This window comes from Kryptolebias marmoratus, linkage group LG14, assembly GCF_001649575.2.
Source record: "Kryptolebias marmoratus isolate JLee-2015 linkage group LG14, ASM164957v2, whole genome shotgun sequence".
NCBI classification, from domain to species: domain Eukaryota; kingdom Metazoa; phylum Chordata; class Actinopteri; order Cyprinodontiformes; family Rivulidae; genus Kryptolebias; species Kryptolebias marmoratus.
The window spans coordinates 16,001,569-16,017,292 of record NC_051443.1 but is presented as its reverse complement, the minus strand read 5'-3'; the positions used below and the strand labels follow the sequence as shown (position 1 = coordinate 16,017,292).

At 44.6% G+C, this 15,724-nt stretch overlaps 2 protein-coding genes across 2 annotated transcripts; one reads left to right on the top strand and one right to left on the bottom strand.

The window, feature by feature from the left end:
- The first annotated feature begins 274 nt into the window (after positions 1–274).
- On the top strand, positions 275–11,745 carry LOC108230973 (uncharacterized protein KIAA2026). Its single transcript, XM_017407619.3, has 10 exons — positions 275–1,063; positions 1,709–2,443; positions 2,788–2,982; positions 3,066–4,627; positions 4,738–4,799; positions 5,553–5,642; positions 5,764–5,879; positions 5,994–6,187; positions 6,839–8,827; positions 9,493–11,745. The coding sequence occupies exons 2-10, from the start codon at positions 1,737–1,739 to the stop codon at positions 11,493–11,495; spliced, it is 6,918 nt and encodes a 2,305-aa protein (XP_017263108.1). The 5' UTR covers positions 275–1,063; positions 1,709–1,736; the 3' UTR covers positions 11,496–11,745.
- Positions 11,746–12,111: 366 nt separating this feature from the next.
- Positions 12,112–14,790, bottom strand: mlana (melan-A). Its single transcript, XM_017407622.3, has 5 exons — positions 14,656–14,790; positions 14,131–14,223; positions 13,829–13,925; positions 13,622–13,729; positions 12,112–12,425 (listed from the first exon to the last, which is right to left on the bottom strand). Exons 2-5 carry the CDS (start codon positions 14,217–14,219, stop codon positions 12,357–12,359), a joined length of 363 nt encoding a protein of 120 aa, XP_017263111.1. The 5' UTR covers positions 14,220–14,223; positions 14,656–14,790; the 3' UTR covers positions 12,112–12,356.
- Between the last annotated feature and the right edge of the window lie 934 nt (positions 14,791–15,724).

The following is a 15,724-nucleotide window of genomic DNA, read 5'->3' as shown; positions in this document are numbered from 1 at the left end:
ATTTATGAAATACTTCGTCATATTTCTGGATACTATCTCATAAAATTATTAGATAATATCTCATAATTAAGCAATACATAATTTGTAGATAGTATTGCTTAATTATGACTTAGTATGTCAATATTATGAGATACCATCCTGTAAATATTAGATGTCAAGTAATAATTTTAAGATACCAGCTCATATTTATGAGACAGAATCTCAAAATTATGACTTGAAAAGTCATAATTATTAAAATGTATCAATATTTAATGCTAAGAAAATTGTTTTAGACCGCTACCTGTACCTGAAAGGCAACAAAAAGAGTATAATTTACCCACGTCTATCAACTGTTGTAGACTAATGAGAAGCGACATCTAGTGGTCAAACGGGAGAAGTACTTTTACACAAAAACTGTTTCCTTTGTCACCTTTCACGAACTGAAACACGCTTTACCTCACCAGTTACAACTCATGCCTGGTAAAGCCAGATGCTTCTTGATGACTTCTGTGCACGATGGGTAAAGCAGCTGGGCACGGCGCGGGGAAGCGGCTCGTTACGTCAGGCTGCTCGCATCGGCTGCACGCAGGGTGGAAGTAGAGCATCTTCGGTGGAGCGGACGGCTCGGTCGTCTTGACACACACACATACACACACACACAGCCCGGGGAACTTGTCGGCCGGGGCTTCTGGACGCGACACACGTCGCGGATTTCTCTCCGAAGGGACAGCGAGGATTTCCACACACCACGAAGTAGCCGTGAGAAGTTGACAACATGTAGTTAGCCGGGGCAGCTAGCGGCGATGAACTGCTGTGTGTTGTCAGTCGGCTACAGTTACTTCGGCTAAAGCTCCGTTAGCTTCGCTGCTGTCACTGACATCACTCCGTGCGATGACGACATTCACAAGTCCGCGTAGCTTCTCGTCTTCTGGACATTAGACCGCTCAAAAGGAATAATATGGATAGCGAACGCAGTAATTGCAGGCCTCAAGTTGGAGACAATAGCCAGCTAACCCAGCTAGCGGAGCTGTCGTAGCCGCTAAAGCTCGCTAAAAAGCTGCCGAGGAGCCGCCGCACCGATAAGGTATGTTGCTGAAACCATCTCTGGTCACTTTGTTTGCGCCTGGTTCTGGCACGTGATCCGGAAAAGAAACGCGTCAATGGAGTGTTCTCCTCGAGCAGGCGAAACTAACTTTTGTTTACTTTCTTTGTTATTATTTGACGCGAGCTAGCTCGCCGTTGCTAACGTCAAAGCTAACGAGCCAATAACATTCGAGTGGGAAAAAAAGAAAGTCTGCGAAGTTTCGGGAGTTGGGTAAACTACTACATGTAGTTTGGAGTCGATCACATGTGATCATCTTGTTCGTGTAAATATAACCTCCAATGGGGGAAGAAATCCTGACTGCTAGCTACTCATTTAATTGTTGTGATTTTATTTGGACCAGGAGGGCTGTTTCACAAAACATGGTTACGGGGTTAAGCCGGTATGTTCTGGTCATCCTGGCTTAATGTACCAAAAGCAGAGACGCCCGAGTTATCATGGAGATTTATTCTGTGCATTTAGCCTGATCTGAGGAGGCTAAAAGCCAGGCTTTGTTAATCCTAGAGGGTGTTATTACACAATTAGGAGTCACCCTGATCAAAAATGTCTCTTGCGCACGTGATCCTTGTTTTCATCCAGTCTTATTCGCTTTGTTTCGGCACTAATGACGCCTGTTCATTCCTTCAGGTGCTTCTGCGCTGTGGCCCAGGACAACATGACAGACCAAATCACAGCAGGCTGCAGCCAGCAGTGGTTCCTCAACCAGGATCTGACTGTGACGGACCAAAACCCAGCCCCTCAGCAGCCCGCCTCCCATGCCGCATCCTCGCCACCCAAATGGACATGCAGCAGCCCCGGCGACCCCAACCCGACCGTACCTGAAGACGGGCTCAGCAATGGCACGTGTGAAGCCGAAGCTCTGGCGGCATTGCGCCACTCCGGCCACGGTGAGCGTGTCGCCGCTGGGGGCGAGCGCCTTGCTGTGAGCAACAACGGCGTGTCTGCATTTCCCGAGAACGACCTCTCTCTGCCTGAGGTCTGCGTTTCCACCAACAGAGATGGCTTCGAGGACGATATGAACTATGAGGTCCAGCAAGCCTACAAGATCTTCACCACCATTCTCTTGGACAAACACAAAGCGATCACCAGCCAGTTCCTCCATCCCATCGGCCACCATGACGCCCAGCACGGCATCGGAGGCGTTCAGGGCCGAGTTCATTCACAGCTGAGGCAGTCGATGTGCCTGCAGAGGATAAAAGAGAAGTTTGTCAACCAGGAATTTGAGACAATAACAGAGTTTGTTGCAGACTTCAGGCTCATGTTGGAGAACTGTTACCGCTATCACGGGGTGGACCACTGGATCTCCAAACAAGCTCAGAAGCTGGAAACTATGCTGGAGCAGAAGCTCACGTTGCTTTCCAGGTAAAAAAAAATAAAGGAGCTACAAAGAACCCAGAACAAACTGCTGAACTGACGAATTTCCAAATATTGTTTTCCGAGATAATATACTTACACTAGAGCAGAAAATGTAAATCGTGGTTTTAAAAGGACCGCAAACTTTCAGTTCTTCAAAATATTGGAATTTTAAAGAGGATGATGATATAATGATCTTTTAGCTTCAGGTGATGGTGCAAACTTTCATCGATTGTTTTGCTGTCCCTCTTGTTGAGTTTGTAGATATACGGTCTGTCTGCTTCCAACAAATGAAAGCTGTTTTTAAGCAGCTTCAATCATTTTACCTAATAGTTTTTTTTATCTCAAAATAGGACTCTCCGGGAGAAAACAACACTGGCAGTGACCTCTAAAGGGCGCTTTGGCACGGAGGAAGAGCGAAGCTCCGGGGGCACCTCCACGAGGAGAAGACCGCCATCTCGTAACCATCCCATCTTAATTGGGCACGAGTCTATCATGGTGCAGAAGCTACGCCTGGAGGAGCAACAGCGGGCCAAGGAGGAGAAGAGGTTAGTGGGCGTTTGAAAGAAAAGTTTGTGTTTTTTTTCAGTCAATCGAACATTTAAGAACTTGTATCCACTGCCCTGTTCAGGCAACGTGAGCTCGAGAAGAAGGAGGCGGAAGAAATATCAGCCAAGGAGGTGGAGGAGTGGGAGCAGAGCTTGCTGTCGCAGGCTTTCCCCCAAAGAGTGGACACCATGTGGGAGCTCCCCGCCATCGGACACTTCCTTTGCCTCGCTCAGACTGCCCTCAGCCTCCCGGAGATAGTGTTTTTCGAGCTGGAGCGTTGCTTGCTCATGCCGCGCTGCAGCCTGCTCCTGTCCAAAATCATGTCCTCGCTGCTGTTCCCGCCGCAGCGCAGGGCCGCTCTGCACCGCCGGTCCGCGCTGCCCTACCGCCGCTGGGAGTCGGAGCTGAGGCAGCGCGTCGTGGGCTGGTACCGGACCGTCGGCGCCTCTCGCGAGCAACCGCGGCGCGCGGAGCAGCTGGGCCTCTGCCACCAGTTTTTCAGCATCCTGGGGGAGGTGAGCCCTTTGGAGGAGAAGCCCTTCCATTTGTTGCCCTTCTACCAGCGGGTTTGGCTTCTGAAGGGACTGTGTGACCACGTGTACGAGACGCAGAAGGACGTACAGGACGCCGTGCTGGCCCAACCCATTCATGAGTGCAGGGAGTCTATTTTGGGCTACGACAGCAAGGAGAATGCCTACATACATTTCCCACACTTCTGCGGCGCAGACCTGAGGATCTATTGCCAGAGTCCCAGCACACCTCCGGCATTTCCTTTCCCCTCCGCTCTGGTGAAAAGAGTTGAGGCTGAACAAGGGACAGAGGGTGAGGAGTCGGATGTAATAAAGAGTGAGGCGGATAAAACTGAGATTGTGTGTGACGGCGCCTTGATGGACACAGCAGAATGTGGAGATTTTGGCAAAAGACCAACAGAAACATTCGGGGCTTTCAGAAAGGAGAAGGGGAATGGGGAGGAAGATAAACAACGCTTTCAGCTGTGGTCACCGATGAAAGAAGTGCCTAAATCAGGATCCTCTTACGGAAACTCCAGTGAAAACTCTAAATTGGACGCAAAACTACACACGGACTCCTTATTTCTCACAAACAGTCAAGTTAGTGGCGTGGACGATGTGAAACAAGAAATTTCAAGTGTCGAGCAACAGTCCAAGCAGAAGCGGGTCTTCTCGTTGGGTTCGGAACGTACTATTAAGGCAGAAACGCAGGATCCCTGCCTGAGTGTCGGAGAGCACAGCTACACGGGCCGGTCTCCTGCTTCCTCTGTGAACCTGGAGTCCCCGACTAAACCTGCCGACGTCAAAGCAGAGGACTCAAGTCCCAGTCCCAGCCAAACCTCCCCCTGTTTGGACTGCAGAAGCAAAACTGGTCAGGCAAAAACTACAAGGGGCGACTACTGCTGCGGCGCCTCCGGGCTAGCGACCCAGCTGTCTTCTGAGAGTGCTCAGAACTCAAGTGAAGAGAGGCTGAGTGACAAGATCTGGACTAAAAAAAAAAAGCGGAAGAAAAAGCACAAGCATCCTCAGCGCGCGGACAGGGCGAGGCTGCCCCGAGACGAGGATGCCATGTCCGCGCTCCGAAAAGTCGCCCTGACAATTAAAAGGACGGACAAAAAGAAAAGACATAAAACAGGTAGGGGCATGAATGATCAGTGTCGGTGTGGACCTACTTATTTTGGATTACCTTAAGCTCTCTTTTTTTTTCCCAATCACATGGTTGTGTTACTGTTATTATGTCTACAGGGAAAAAAACTGAAACACTGAGGAAAACTAAAGATGAGGCTCCACCTGCAACATCATTTAAGGTAGATGCACAGTCGCACAACCCCTAAATAAGAAGGTATAGAATCGTAATTTTCAGCCTTATTTTATTTAACATAAATCCGTTCCTGCGTTTCAGACTCGACGTTCCAAACGTATTTGTGACGTTAGAGCTTTACCTATATTGAAATTTTATAATTATTCTTCTTAACACTTTAAATGTGTCATGGCTTTGAGGATTTCATTTTGGCTTTTTGGCTCGAGAAGCATCAGCCTCTTTAAAAAATGAAAAAAAAACATCTGGAAAGCAATTTTTTTAACAATAATTTTTGTATGATAGTCTATCATAGATGCTTCTAAAACCATGTAAAGTTGATGCAGCCTCCTGACAAGGTTAACATCAGGCTGCTTTTCTTTTTTTTTTAATAGTATTTGTAAATGTAACTTCATAATGTGTCTAACTCAGACTTCCCAAAATGATCCTATGTCCATTTCTTTATATTAGCAGCTTAAATCAGATCTGAGGTGCATAAATGCATGTACGGTATGCTGATTAATGAGGCAAAACAGAATTTCTTGGTCTGAAGTTGTCTGTAATGAAATAAAAGTCAGCGTAAATGTCTGAACCACTGCTTTAAAAACGTGTTAACCACTTGGTTTCAGCTTTTTCTGACGCCGCCTCGTTTACTCATTTAAACGGTGCATTGTGCGCTTTCTTTACATCGTCTCAAAGCTTTCGTTGCAGTCGTCATTCAAGCCTTGTCATCTTGTCTTTTTTTTTTTCTTGCCACGTGTAGTTGGTTTGCAGCAACCTCGACGAACTGCGAGAGCTGATCAGTAAGACTGAAGATGAGCTCGATGAGCTGGAGAGCATGAAGAAGAAACTGGTAGGTGACAGTCGCGCCTCTGTCAGGGGGATTTACCCTCGTTGCGTCCTAGAAAAGACGGCATTCACTTTCTCGCACCGCGCTGCTGCTGACACTGCTGTCGCCGTGTGTGAACCCACAGGGTCGGTGGTACTATAGGAAGGAAGCAGTGAAAGAACTTCACAGCACTCTAATCAGACTTCTGAATGAACTTTTACCTTGGGAACCGAAACTCGCTAAGGCCTACCAAAGAAACAGGTTCGAAATTTTAACAACGTACGATGAAACTGAACGTACTGCGTTCAGGAAACAATCCACCATTGCTGAAATGGGAAAAAAAAATCTTTCACTTGTTTTGTTTTGCCGACACAGGCTTCGTTTAAAAAAGGAGTTTGATGATTTCAAGAAGCATCCAGAGTACAATAACTTTGAGCGTGAGGAGTGCGTTTCGTCGTCGTCATCAGATGAGGATTATGACTATGAGGAGGGGGGTTTGGAGAAAGATGGTTGTGGAGAATTAGAAGAAGACGACCAGGAACATGTTCCCAGAGGCCTTTGGAGTGGAGGTAAAGTAATTAAACTAGAACAACTATTATTCATATTTTAGGTGCTGTAATGCAAAACTAAGGTTGTTTTTTTTGTTGGCCGTAAAGTCGTTAATAAGGTTAAATTACATCGTTGTGAGATAAGGCACAACATTTGCACTTTTTGCAGACATTTTGGTTAATTTTGTACATCAGACAGTGTTTAAAGCTTCAATATTTATAGTCAGTTATATTTAAAATGAAACTAGAATTGGAAAAAATAAAAATTGGTACAGTTGATTATATTTGTTAATTAGAAAATCAATATTTGCTGATCAGACTTCAAATTATTTGGAGTCAGTCAGATTTTGAAATCAACAGATTAAAAATGCATGAATTTGTTGGTTTTTATCTTTTGTACAAAAAAGGGAAAATATTATTATCTAAACTTGAAACTTTTCAAATAGCAGTATTTCAGTAGCACTACTCTAAACATTCAACCAGAGGGCAAAAAGCAGTTTGCATTTGGTAGATTGCTATGAACTTGTTTAGCAAGTGTACATTTTCATTGTTTTAAAAATAAATTGAGCCTTTTTTTTAGCATTTTAAGACACATTGATGACATTGTACAGAAACCACGATATAGCTAATTTACCACTGTAACACTAATAATCATCTCTGTTATGTTCTTAGCAAGCACCAGAGAATTTGGAGCTGAGCCTGCTGCAGAAGAAAGTGTGACCTGCGCAACTCCAAACCACCTAAAACACACCCTGCCCAGTAAAGAGAAAGGTGTTGCTCTGTTGTCAAGAGTTCAAGCTGTTGGCACCAATATTACGTCTGCAGAGTCAAGGGGAGAGTTGCAATCTGAGCTGATCCTAGCAAATCAATCCAAGGATTCAGGATGGGCAACAGGGATGCCAACGCATAATTCCTTGTCGCCCACATACCCCACCCCGAACCCAACCTGCGGTCTGCCCAAGGGCTACACGCCCATCCCGACCCTGCTGGCTAAGAGTGTGGGAAACAAAGTGACCTTGATGAAAAGACCATCTGACTTCCCAGGTTTGTCCAGTGTAGGTGGACAGAGAAAGGGGTCTTTGGTTCCTCTACCTACCTCTGCAGCGACTAATCTTAAAGTTTCAAAAGCACAAAGTTTCCCATTTGGTTACCAACAGAACTCGCAGCAAAAACCAACGCAAACACCCCAGCAGACACAAGTCCACAAGCAGCCAGCTCTTCCTAAAACACCACAGGCCAAATCATGCCAGGCTGAACCAAAAAGTGCCATCCAAGTGGTGTATAAGGCACCGGAGGGACTGGGTCACCTTGTAAGAAAAGACAGTAGCAGCCCAATCAGGATGTCTGTTCATTCTGTTGTGGACCAGAACACTGCAGCAAAGGTTATGCAACAAGTGGTGTTTTTACCTTCTAACCTTCTCATTCAAAAAACTGAAACAAAGACGACTGATGTAAATCCAAAACAGTCCAAGGACATTCAGGTTCCAGTTTCTAAGGTGGCCACCCCTGTATGTATATCGACTGATGTTCCTGGATTTAGCATTCCTGAGAGTAAAATCCCTGTTCAACAATTAGATCTAATAAAAGACACCAGGACAGGGAAAAGTCCTACTTTCTCTTTCCCCCCTCATTTGCAAAGAGGGCCCCTAAACGCGTCAGGATGTAAGGAGACACAAATTTGCAGCATCCAAACCAGCACACCAAAAGGCAGCATGATGACCCCTTTGTCCATCACAACTCTTTCCAGAGCCGTTTCTACTGAAAGCATTACATTTACAGAACCTAAACAGGAGCTCAAGACTGTCTGTATCCGTGACTCACAGTCCATTCTGGTAACAACTAGAGGGGGAAACACGGGCATCGTCAAAGTCCAGACATCCTCAGACCAGAATTCACTTGGGTCTTTTCCTACCAGTCCAGTCATCACTATTTCCCCTCAGTTAAAAGCCTTTCTTGTATCTAAGACAAGCACTTTGTCTTCTTCTGCTGCCTCTCAGACATCGCCTTCCACTGTCCCAGCAGTCCCAAGTATCTCGGCGGCCCAAACCCAGAAGCAGGCTCCCAAATTCTCAAACTCCACACTCACCACAGCGACAAGTAGCATTCCTGTGACAGGCCCAGAACGCCAAACGACCGGCACTTCTGTTGCTCTGAGTCAAGGCTCAAGCTTCTCGACTGCTGAAACAAAGATGCCGCAGCGGGTGCACACGGCTTCCTCTGGTTCTGCTTTTCCAGCGTCGGCGCTAAAAAATGTCGTTGCCGTCCCGTCACCAAGCAGCTCTGGCGTTTCTCCAGTTCTCACACAGGAGTTCTTAAGCAAGACTGGTGTGAAACGTACCAGTACAGATGGGAGAGCCCACGTTACCAAATACATTTTGGTTGCTCCATCTTCCTCAAACAAAGCCACACCGAAGGGCACGCCCTCTCCGCCCAAGTCAGTCACCAGCTCAAGAGTGATGGTCATCAGCCAGCCCACAGCAACCTCATCTACCACCTTCACGGGACCCTTACCAAAGCCAGCAATGGCAACTGGGAACGGCCATGCACTGAACTCCTCATTAACAAGTCAAACTCTAAAGATGGGATTAAGTTCAGCTCAGCCTGTTTGCAGTGTCAGCTCAGAGGCACTGTCCAAGACCAGCAACAACACTCTGCCCTCAGGTAGGTTTTGTACATGTGACTTCATAAGAGAATTACTTATTTTACGCTTGTTCAATTCAGATTGGAAACTAAACAGCAATGGGCATCATGTAGTTGGATCCAAAAAGCAACTGGACTTCTGTTCTGTATTTAAAGACATTTCACCTCCTCGTATGGGCAGCAAAACATCTGCAACTACACAATAGTTTATATTGGATTTGCTATGTCCTGGATGACCGAGACTCTAGGACGAGCATGTAGTAGGAGGAGTGAGAAGCTGTGTTTATTAATTTTAAATGTTACTGTACCGAATTGTGGAATTAAATCAGTTTAGAGAAATAATATGTCTTAAAATAGTCTTGGAGGTCACTACGCTCTGCGGCACTGTAGATCATACCCAGAAGCATTTATTTAGACGTTTGTTTCGGCAAAAATATTTAAATGAACTTATTTTAAAATAAAACTACAACATGAGTTAATGATAATGTTAACGGGTCTGAAATATTTCCATTCGCTTTGCTAATTTTAATCCAGAATTTCATTAAGAAGGCTGTACAAAAGTACACTTGTTTCCAGTGGACAGATTACTACTTCTCATAACTAAGAACTCATTCAGACTAAGTACTGCATGAAATACAGACAGTTCCAAGTATATTAATTACATTTTTGTGTGTGTGTGTTACCAGGCATTGCAATCCCATTGATAGGAAAGACTACGTCTGTTGGACAGACCATTGGTGCACTGTCACAGTCTCCTTCAACAACCATACCGGTGTCTGTAATAGGATCCAGCTTTCCAACAGCTGCCTCCACCACTGGACTGGTCCCATACACAACTGTAATTACTGTCACAACCTATTCAACCCAGGTGGATACTCGCAGCTCTCTCACCACCAGCTCTCCACTCCACGGTACACCCTCTGTTTCTGTTATCTCTCAAACAAGCTGCTCTAGATCTGCTGCTCCCACCTCGCTACCAGGAAACGTGAACAAGAAGGACTTTGGGATCCTTGCAGGTGCATCGTCCAACAGCTCTCCTGCCGAAGTGACCGTTGCTACCGGGGGTAGCCCAGCCCAAATGCAAATTCCTACTCTTAACCCTAAGCCCCTATATATCAAAGGCAGCGTTCATGAAGAGAACACATCTTTGTTATCATCTTCTCAGCTTGCCGGTAATAAAACCCAAACCACCTTCTCCTCTGCACCAACCACCTGCACTCCATTCACCACCTCCACCACAGGCACAGTTCAGCAGAGGATAATCATCAACACCTCTACGCACCTCACTGCGGGCACACAGATCTTCCTCAACAATGCACGCTTCGTAGTCCCTCCCCAGGGTTTGGGTCCAGGCAGCCACGTCCTTATCATCTCTAGCCCCGCACCACAAGTGCCTACTACCACTCCCGCTAGCATAAGGCCATCAGTAGCTCCCAAAGGGGCGAGCCCTACCATTGTTATGCCTCGGGCACCAGTTTTACCCCAGTCTACAGCCAGGCTACCCGGCGTGCCGGCCGTAAGTTCTCCTTTTGTAGCATGCACGCCTGCTGTTGGGCCATCTTTGATGGGAAGCACTCCACATGTGATACCTTTCAGGCTTACAGGAACACCTGGCGTGGGCTCAACCCTGATACCCAGCAAAACAAATGTAGTACCAGCCCTGCCTAGGTTTCCATCTGGTCATGCAGGTAACTTTGGATTACCACCTGTATCTACACCCACTTTGGTCTCTTCTCCACCAAGTTTGGGCGGTGTACCGGCCATAGTTTCCCCAGTAATAACTAGTGCCCCCGCTCTTGGTTCAGCACCAGCTACAATCAGGGTAGCTGCTGGTACAGCCTCACAAGCTAAGTCTTCATCCATCTTCTCATCTGCAATATCAACTGCGTTGCCCAAATTGTCAGGAGCTTTATCATCTTTACCTGGATTACCCAGCTCGTCAGCAGGTGCTTTGTGTAGCCCTGTCTTACCAGTTTCTGTTGCCCCCTCCCCAGCTGCAGCTCTGTGTAGTTATCTTCCTAGCCAGCAGGTGGTTGGAGTGACAACTCTTGGCCACTCCATACAGCCGGAGCAGACAGAAGTTAAGGTGGCTGCGCCCTCAACTGTTCATCCACAGGGTTTAGTACAAACTGGACCAGGAAACACTGTACTCAAAGAGCAGATGCCCATGCTTTCTGGTACAGGGACACGGGTACTGCCAACAGTGACTGCCCCACCAATCATAAGTGCAGCATCCAGGATGCAAGCACTGCCCATTGCTACTGTTCCACCAGTTGGAAGCACTGTCAGCACCTTTGAAATGGCACACGTGGCAGCTGCACCTCCAACAAGCACCACTGTAACAACGAGTTCAGATCAACCAATCCCATCGCTGACGACAAATTCCACCATCCACCCGCCTGTCATACTGACCAATACAGCGCTCGGAAAGGACTCGGCGCAGACCTCAGCCTTGGGTACACACGCCAGCGTGCCATCCAAGCTGCTCATTAGTCCTGACGGTGCTGTTTTGAGCACTGTTCAGTGCCGGGCAAATCCAGCAGAGCTGACTGCCTGCCCCAATCCTCTTGATGCACTGGTGGGTTCCTCCAATAGTCCCAGTGGAGCACTAAAAACACATGATTCCACTTTGCAGCCCCTTCAAGCAGACGGAGTGAACCATCAGAACAACACGGAGCCTGCTACATGAGAGTCCAGATACAATTTCTCTCCTGCGTAGTTGTGACAGGCCTCATATTGGTATATTTTAAATCCTCTTGCAATTTCAGACAGATTTTAACTTTTGGTTAGATAATCTTTTCGTACGAAATTGTGTGATCACACATACTGAAACTGTATACTGCGATGGGTTTCTCACGGAGAAACTTATCCTGACATGAATGTTGTAACCTTTCAAAGGAAGGTGGCCAGTAAATCACAACGAATCAGTAAAGTGGGAAAGTAAAGTGAAATGAAATGAGCGTTTTGCTGTTTTTAATGTTGTAAATACTGCTTCATGACTTATTTGTTGGTTTGATATTCATTATTACAAGTTGCTCTGATTGATCTTTCATTTGGTCATCAATGTCCTTCTTTTTTTTTTTTTTTTGACAGATAAACAGTTTGAAAACTACATTTTAAGCATAATCTTAGGTGAATTTTTACAACATGTCTGAGTCCATGTAAATGTTTTAGAGTCACATTTATTTATTTTTACCATATAGATTTTTCAAAATATATTTACTAGGTACATTTTCATTTAACAACTGTGGACATTTCTGCATGGAAATAAACAATGCAACTGTCCCAAACAAGCGTGTTTGAGCTTTTTTTTTTTTTTTTTTTTAAACAGAATTGTGAAATCATATTTTTATTTCTGTTATTCGGTGCATATATTGTGTTTATTCATGTGTAAAGCAATAGGAAATACAATAACTGTTTCTCAGATTTCTTGGTGTTATTTAGCTATGACACATGTTGGCAGTAACATGAACGTTAGTTAGCCATCGAGTTCAGTTCTGAGGTTGGTCTTTTCCCGTTTCTCTGTAGATATCTTGACAGTTTACCTCCCTCAGGGTGAATAGGGAGGTGGCAGTGGTTCCCCAGAAATCTTTTCGTAGGCTGGAGGAGCATTAGGAACCTAGGGAAGAGTGCAACAAAAACAACTGAAGTGAATGTTTGAGTTGTTGCTGAAAGTCAGTTATTTATATTGTATCAAATTCATAATAGAATTTAAAACCTTCTAACAAACAAAGCTCTCAACAACCAAACTCCAGCTTATATTAAAGATCTTATTGTTCCATATTTTCCTAACAGACCTCTTCGCTCTCAGACTGCAGGTTTACTTGTGGTTCCTAGAGTTTCTAAAAGTAGAACAGGAGGCAGAGTTTCCACTTATCAGGCTCCTATCTTGTGGAATTTCTGACACTCCATCTAATTTTAGAACAAAGTTTAAGACTTTCTTTTTTGATGAATCCTATAGTTAGGGTTGGTTTTGGTTTCCTGAGCTCTCCCTTAGTTCTGCTGCTGTAGGCTCAGACTGCTGGAGGACAAACTGACCACATTTCCTCCCTCTGCTGCTCTCTCTACTCACTCTGCTCTCCATGTTTGTATTTGTAATTATGTCCATCCTTAACATGTTTTTCTTCCCAAAGCAAACTCCACCTGGACCAGTCATTCTGTGTTTGTCTGCGTCTCTTTCCTGTCCTCTCAAACCCTGGTCGGTCGAGGCAGATGGCCGCTCGTCCTGAGCCTGGTTCTGCTGGAGGTCTCTTCCCGTTCAAAGGGAGTCATTCCTTTCCGCTGTCGCCTTTGCGATGCTCAGGATGGAAGATTTAACTCAATCCGCTGGCTTCCTTAGATAGATAACTTTTACTAAATGGCATTTTATAATGCATGTGAATGTTGTTTTTTCTTTTTTTACAGTGCCGGAGATGATTTTTGTCGTGAATTTGCACTATATAAATAAGCTTTTATTGTCTGTAATCACACCGAATTACAAACCATAAAAGTGAGTTGATTTGAGCTGCTTTTCTTCGACACATGAATATGCTGACTTAACTTGCCTTCGCCTAGTCTGGTGACAAAATAATCTCCCTCAGGCATCCGCTGCCTCGCACTGGCTTCACATGCTCCACACTGCTCAGAGCGCTGACGTTTCGTGCTGAACAAGTGCTCTCTGTTATGAACATCAGTAAACCGTCGGCTGGCGCACACAAATATCTAAGCTGCTATATGAGCTAAGAAGAATGTGCATCGCAGTTACGCAGTTTACGTTCTATTAAAGACTTAGGAGGTTGGCCAGTTCAGACACAAGGTCAACTGTTCATCCCTCACCACGGATCGGAAGCTGCCAAAGTCAGTGAGTGGCATTTTGTTCTCTGCCGAAGGTCCGTCCTCAGAGTACTGGCCTCCTGTAAAACCTGGCGACCCAGATCTGGGGTTCTGCAAAAACGTGCACGAATTTGATTAAAAGATACCAAAGAATCGTCACAAATAAATTGAAAAGATGAGTTATTAAAGTGATGATGGTGAGTGTCTCACCCTGATTATTTTGTAACCACTCCTCTTCTTGAAGTACCAGCAGCCCAGGATGAAGAGGCCTGCAAGGATGACCACCAGCAGAGCTATGCCCACGGCCCTGGGATACAAAACACACCAGGTAGTTAGGCCTTCATGTGCTGCATCTCTCCGGGGCATCATACCTGTAGTTTTCACCACAGAATTAGTAGAGATTCATAGAAGAAAACCTGTAAACCAGAGCTCAAAAGGTGCGTGACGCCTGCAGATGGCAAGAGATTTATTAATCCCCCCCCCCCGATTTCTAAAGAAAATAAGACGCTTACTCCTCAGCTCTGACGTTTCCTCTTCGACCGCTGGTAAAATAGATATTGAAGTCTCCCCGAGGCATCCCGCTGGTACGATTGCACAACATCAAGCTGAAAGTCAGCAGGAAACTATTTCAGGATTCGACCATACTAGACATGTTCTTAAATTAAACAATAGACTGTATGAACTGATTAATATATGCACCGTATGCTCATTAATAGTCTATAAATTAATTATTGTGGGGAAAAATAATCACTTTCAGACAGGTAGGTCCACAAACAGCAAACAAATACCTCGTTAAGTTATAATAGTTATCAAAAGGAAGTAGTTAGTCTAAATATTTGCATATTTTTGTTAATACACTCACAAACCTGACCTTGTTAATAGAGATCTGATGCATTTGCTTGCTTATTAGCAAACGGTAATCGGATCATGGAGCACAAAAGAGTTAAAAATCATTTCAATATTCTTGGCTGAACTCACTGACTGTCTGCTACCTTTCCTAAAGATAAAAAAGTCAAACAAAAAGGCAACTTTCTTACCAGATGTATTATTGGATGGCAGAGAGAGCACGTCCTCCGGTTTGAAAGCCTCCTCAGACCTGAGTCCACAAAGCTCTGACTTATTTCACTCCTCAAATGTTTTTCCTCCGTGTGTGGCAGAGCAGAGAGGGGCAAAAAAAAAACCCTCATGATCGTCACGGGTTTGAGACTCATGGTTAAATCCTTGAAGTGAAGTAATTACCATGAAGCCCCGCGGCTTTAAACGCAGCGTTTCTGTCCACTCGTGAAACTTCCAAAATGTCAGCTGCTGGCCTTTCATGTGGAGGATGATGATGATGTGTGTGCGTTTATAGAAGAACTCCAAGAACTGCATTTAATTCGAATTAACCAGGAAATCAAGAGACTTGGATGTTTCAACACCTAAATATGATGTGTCATAAAACACAGAAAACAACAACGAAAACAAATCTACTAAAGTTTCCACCTGAAACTGGTGCTGATCTGCTGCACTTTCATAAAGTAACATTGTAAATCTAAACAAATTAAGTTATTTTTTATGAGAAACGCAGGCTTAATGGGAGTTCCTAAACCTGATTTTTTTAATGTTTGTGAAACGTAAAAAGTTGCAAAAAGAGAGTTCAAAATCCTCTGAAATCAACGAGGTTTCTTTATATGTTACTTATATAAAACAATCTGATGTTTGCCACATTTAAAAACAATTCAAGTAGGAAAAAAAAAACCCACAAAATCACTTAAACTTTAAGGTTTCTTTGAACACACTGATTAATTGCTCATTGTAATCAGGTCAAACTACGTGAACTTCTACAGCAGTGACAAAAATACACTTGATGTCATACATATTCATATTCATTTAAATTATATTAGATGTTTGTAGGAACAGGAACTGGAAAATACGTTCTTTTCATGACATATTTGGTGTGAATCACGTGGTCTAAACTTTCACAGGTTATGAGACGAAGCTTTATATGGAGCGTGGAAAAAGTCACAGAATTATTTGGGCTGACATGGATGTTTACATGTCCGCAGCTGAGACTATTGTTCTTTAAATGGTTGGCAATAAGGATTTTTGCTATTCCCATTTGTTAAA

Bases quoted from the DNA above. Each gene is read 5' to 3' on its own strand.
- mlana (XM_017407622.3), bottom strand. From the start codon at position 14,219: ATGTTGTGCAATCGTACCAGCGGGATGCCTCGGGGAGACTTCAATATC. The intron at 13,730-13,828 runs GTGAGACACTCA...ACGTTTTTGCAG, and splicing joins GTGGTTACAAAATAATCAGG to AACCCCAGATCTGGGTCGCC. The intron at 12,426-13,621 runs GTGAGGGATGAA...ACTCTTCCCTAG, and splicing joins TTGGCAGCTTCCGATCCGTG to GTTCCTAATGCTCCTCCAGC.
- LOC108230973 (XM_017407619.3), top strand. From the start codon at position 1,737: ATGACAGACCAAATCACAGCAGGCTGCAGCCAGCAGTGGTTCCTCAAC. The intron at 2,983-3,065 runs GTTAGTGGGCGT...TGCCCTGTTCAG, and splicing joins CGGGCCAAGGAGGAGAAGAG to GCAACGTGAGCTCGAGAAGA. The intron at 8,828-9,492 runs GTAGGTTTTGTA...GTGTGTTACCAG, and splicing joins CAACAACACTCTGCCCTCAG to GCATTGCAATCCCATTGATA.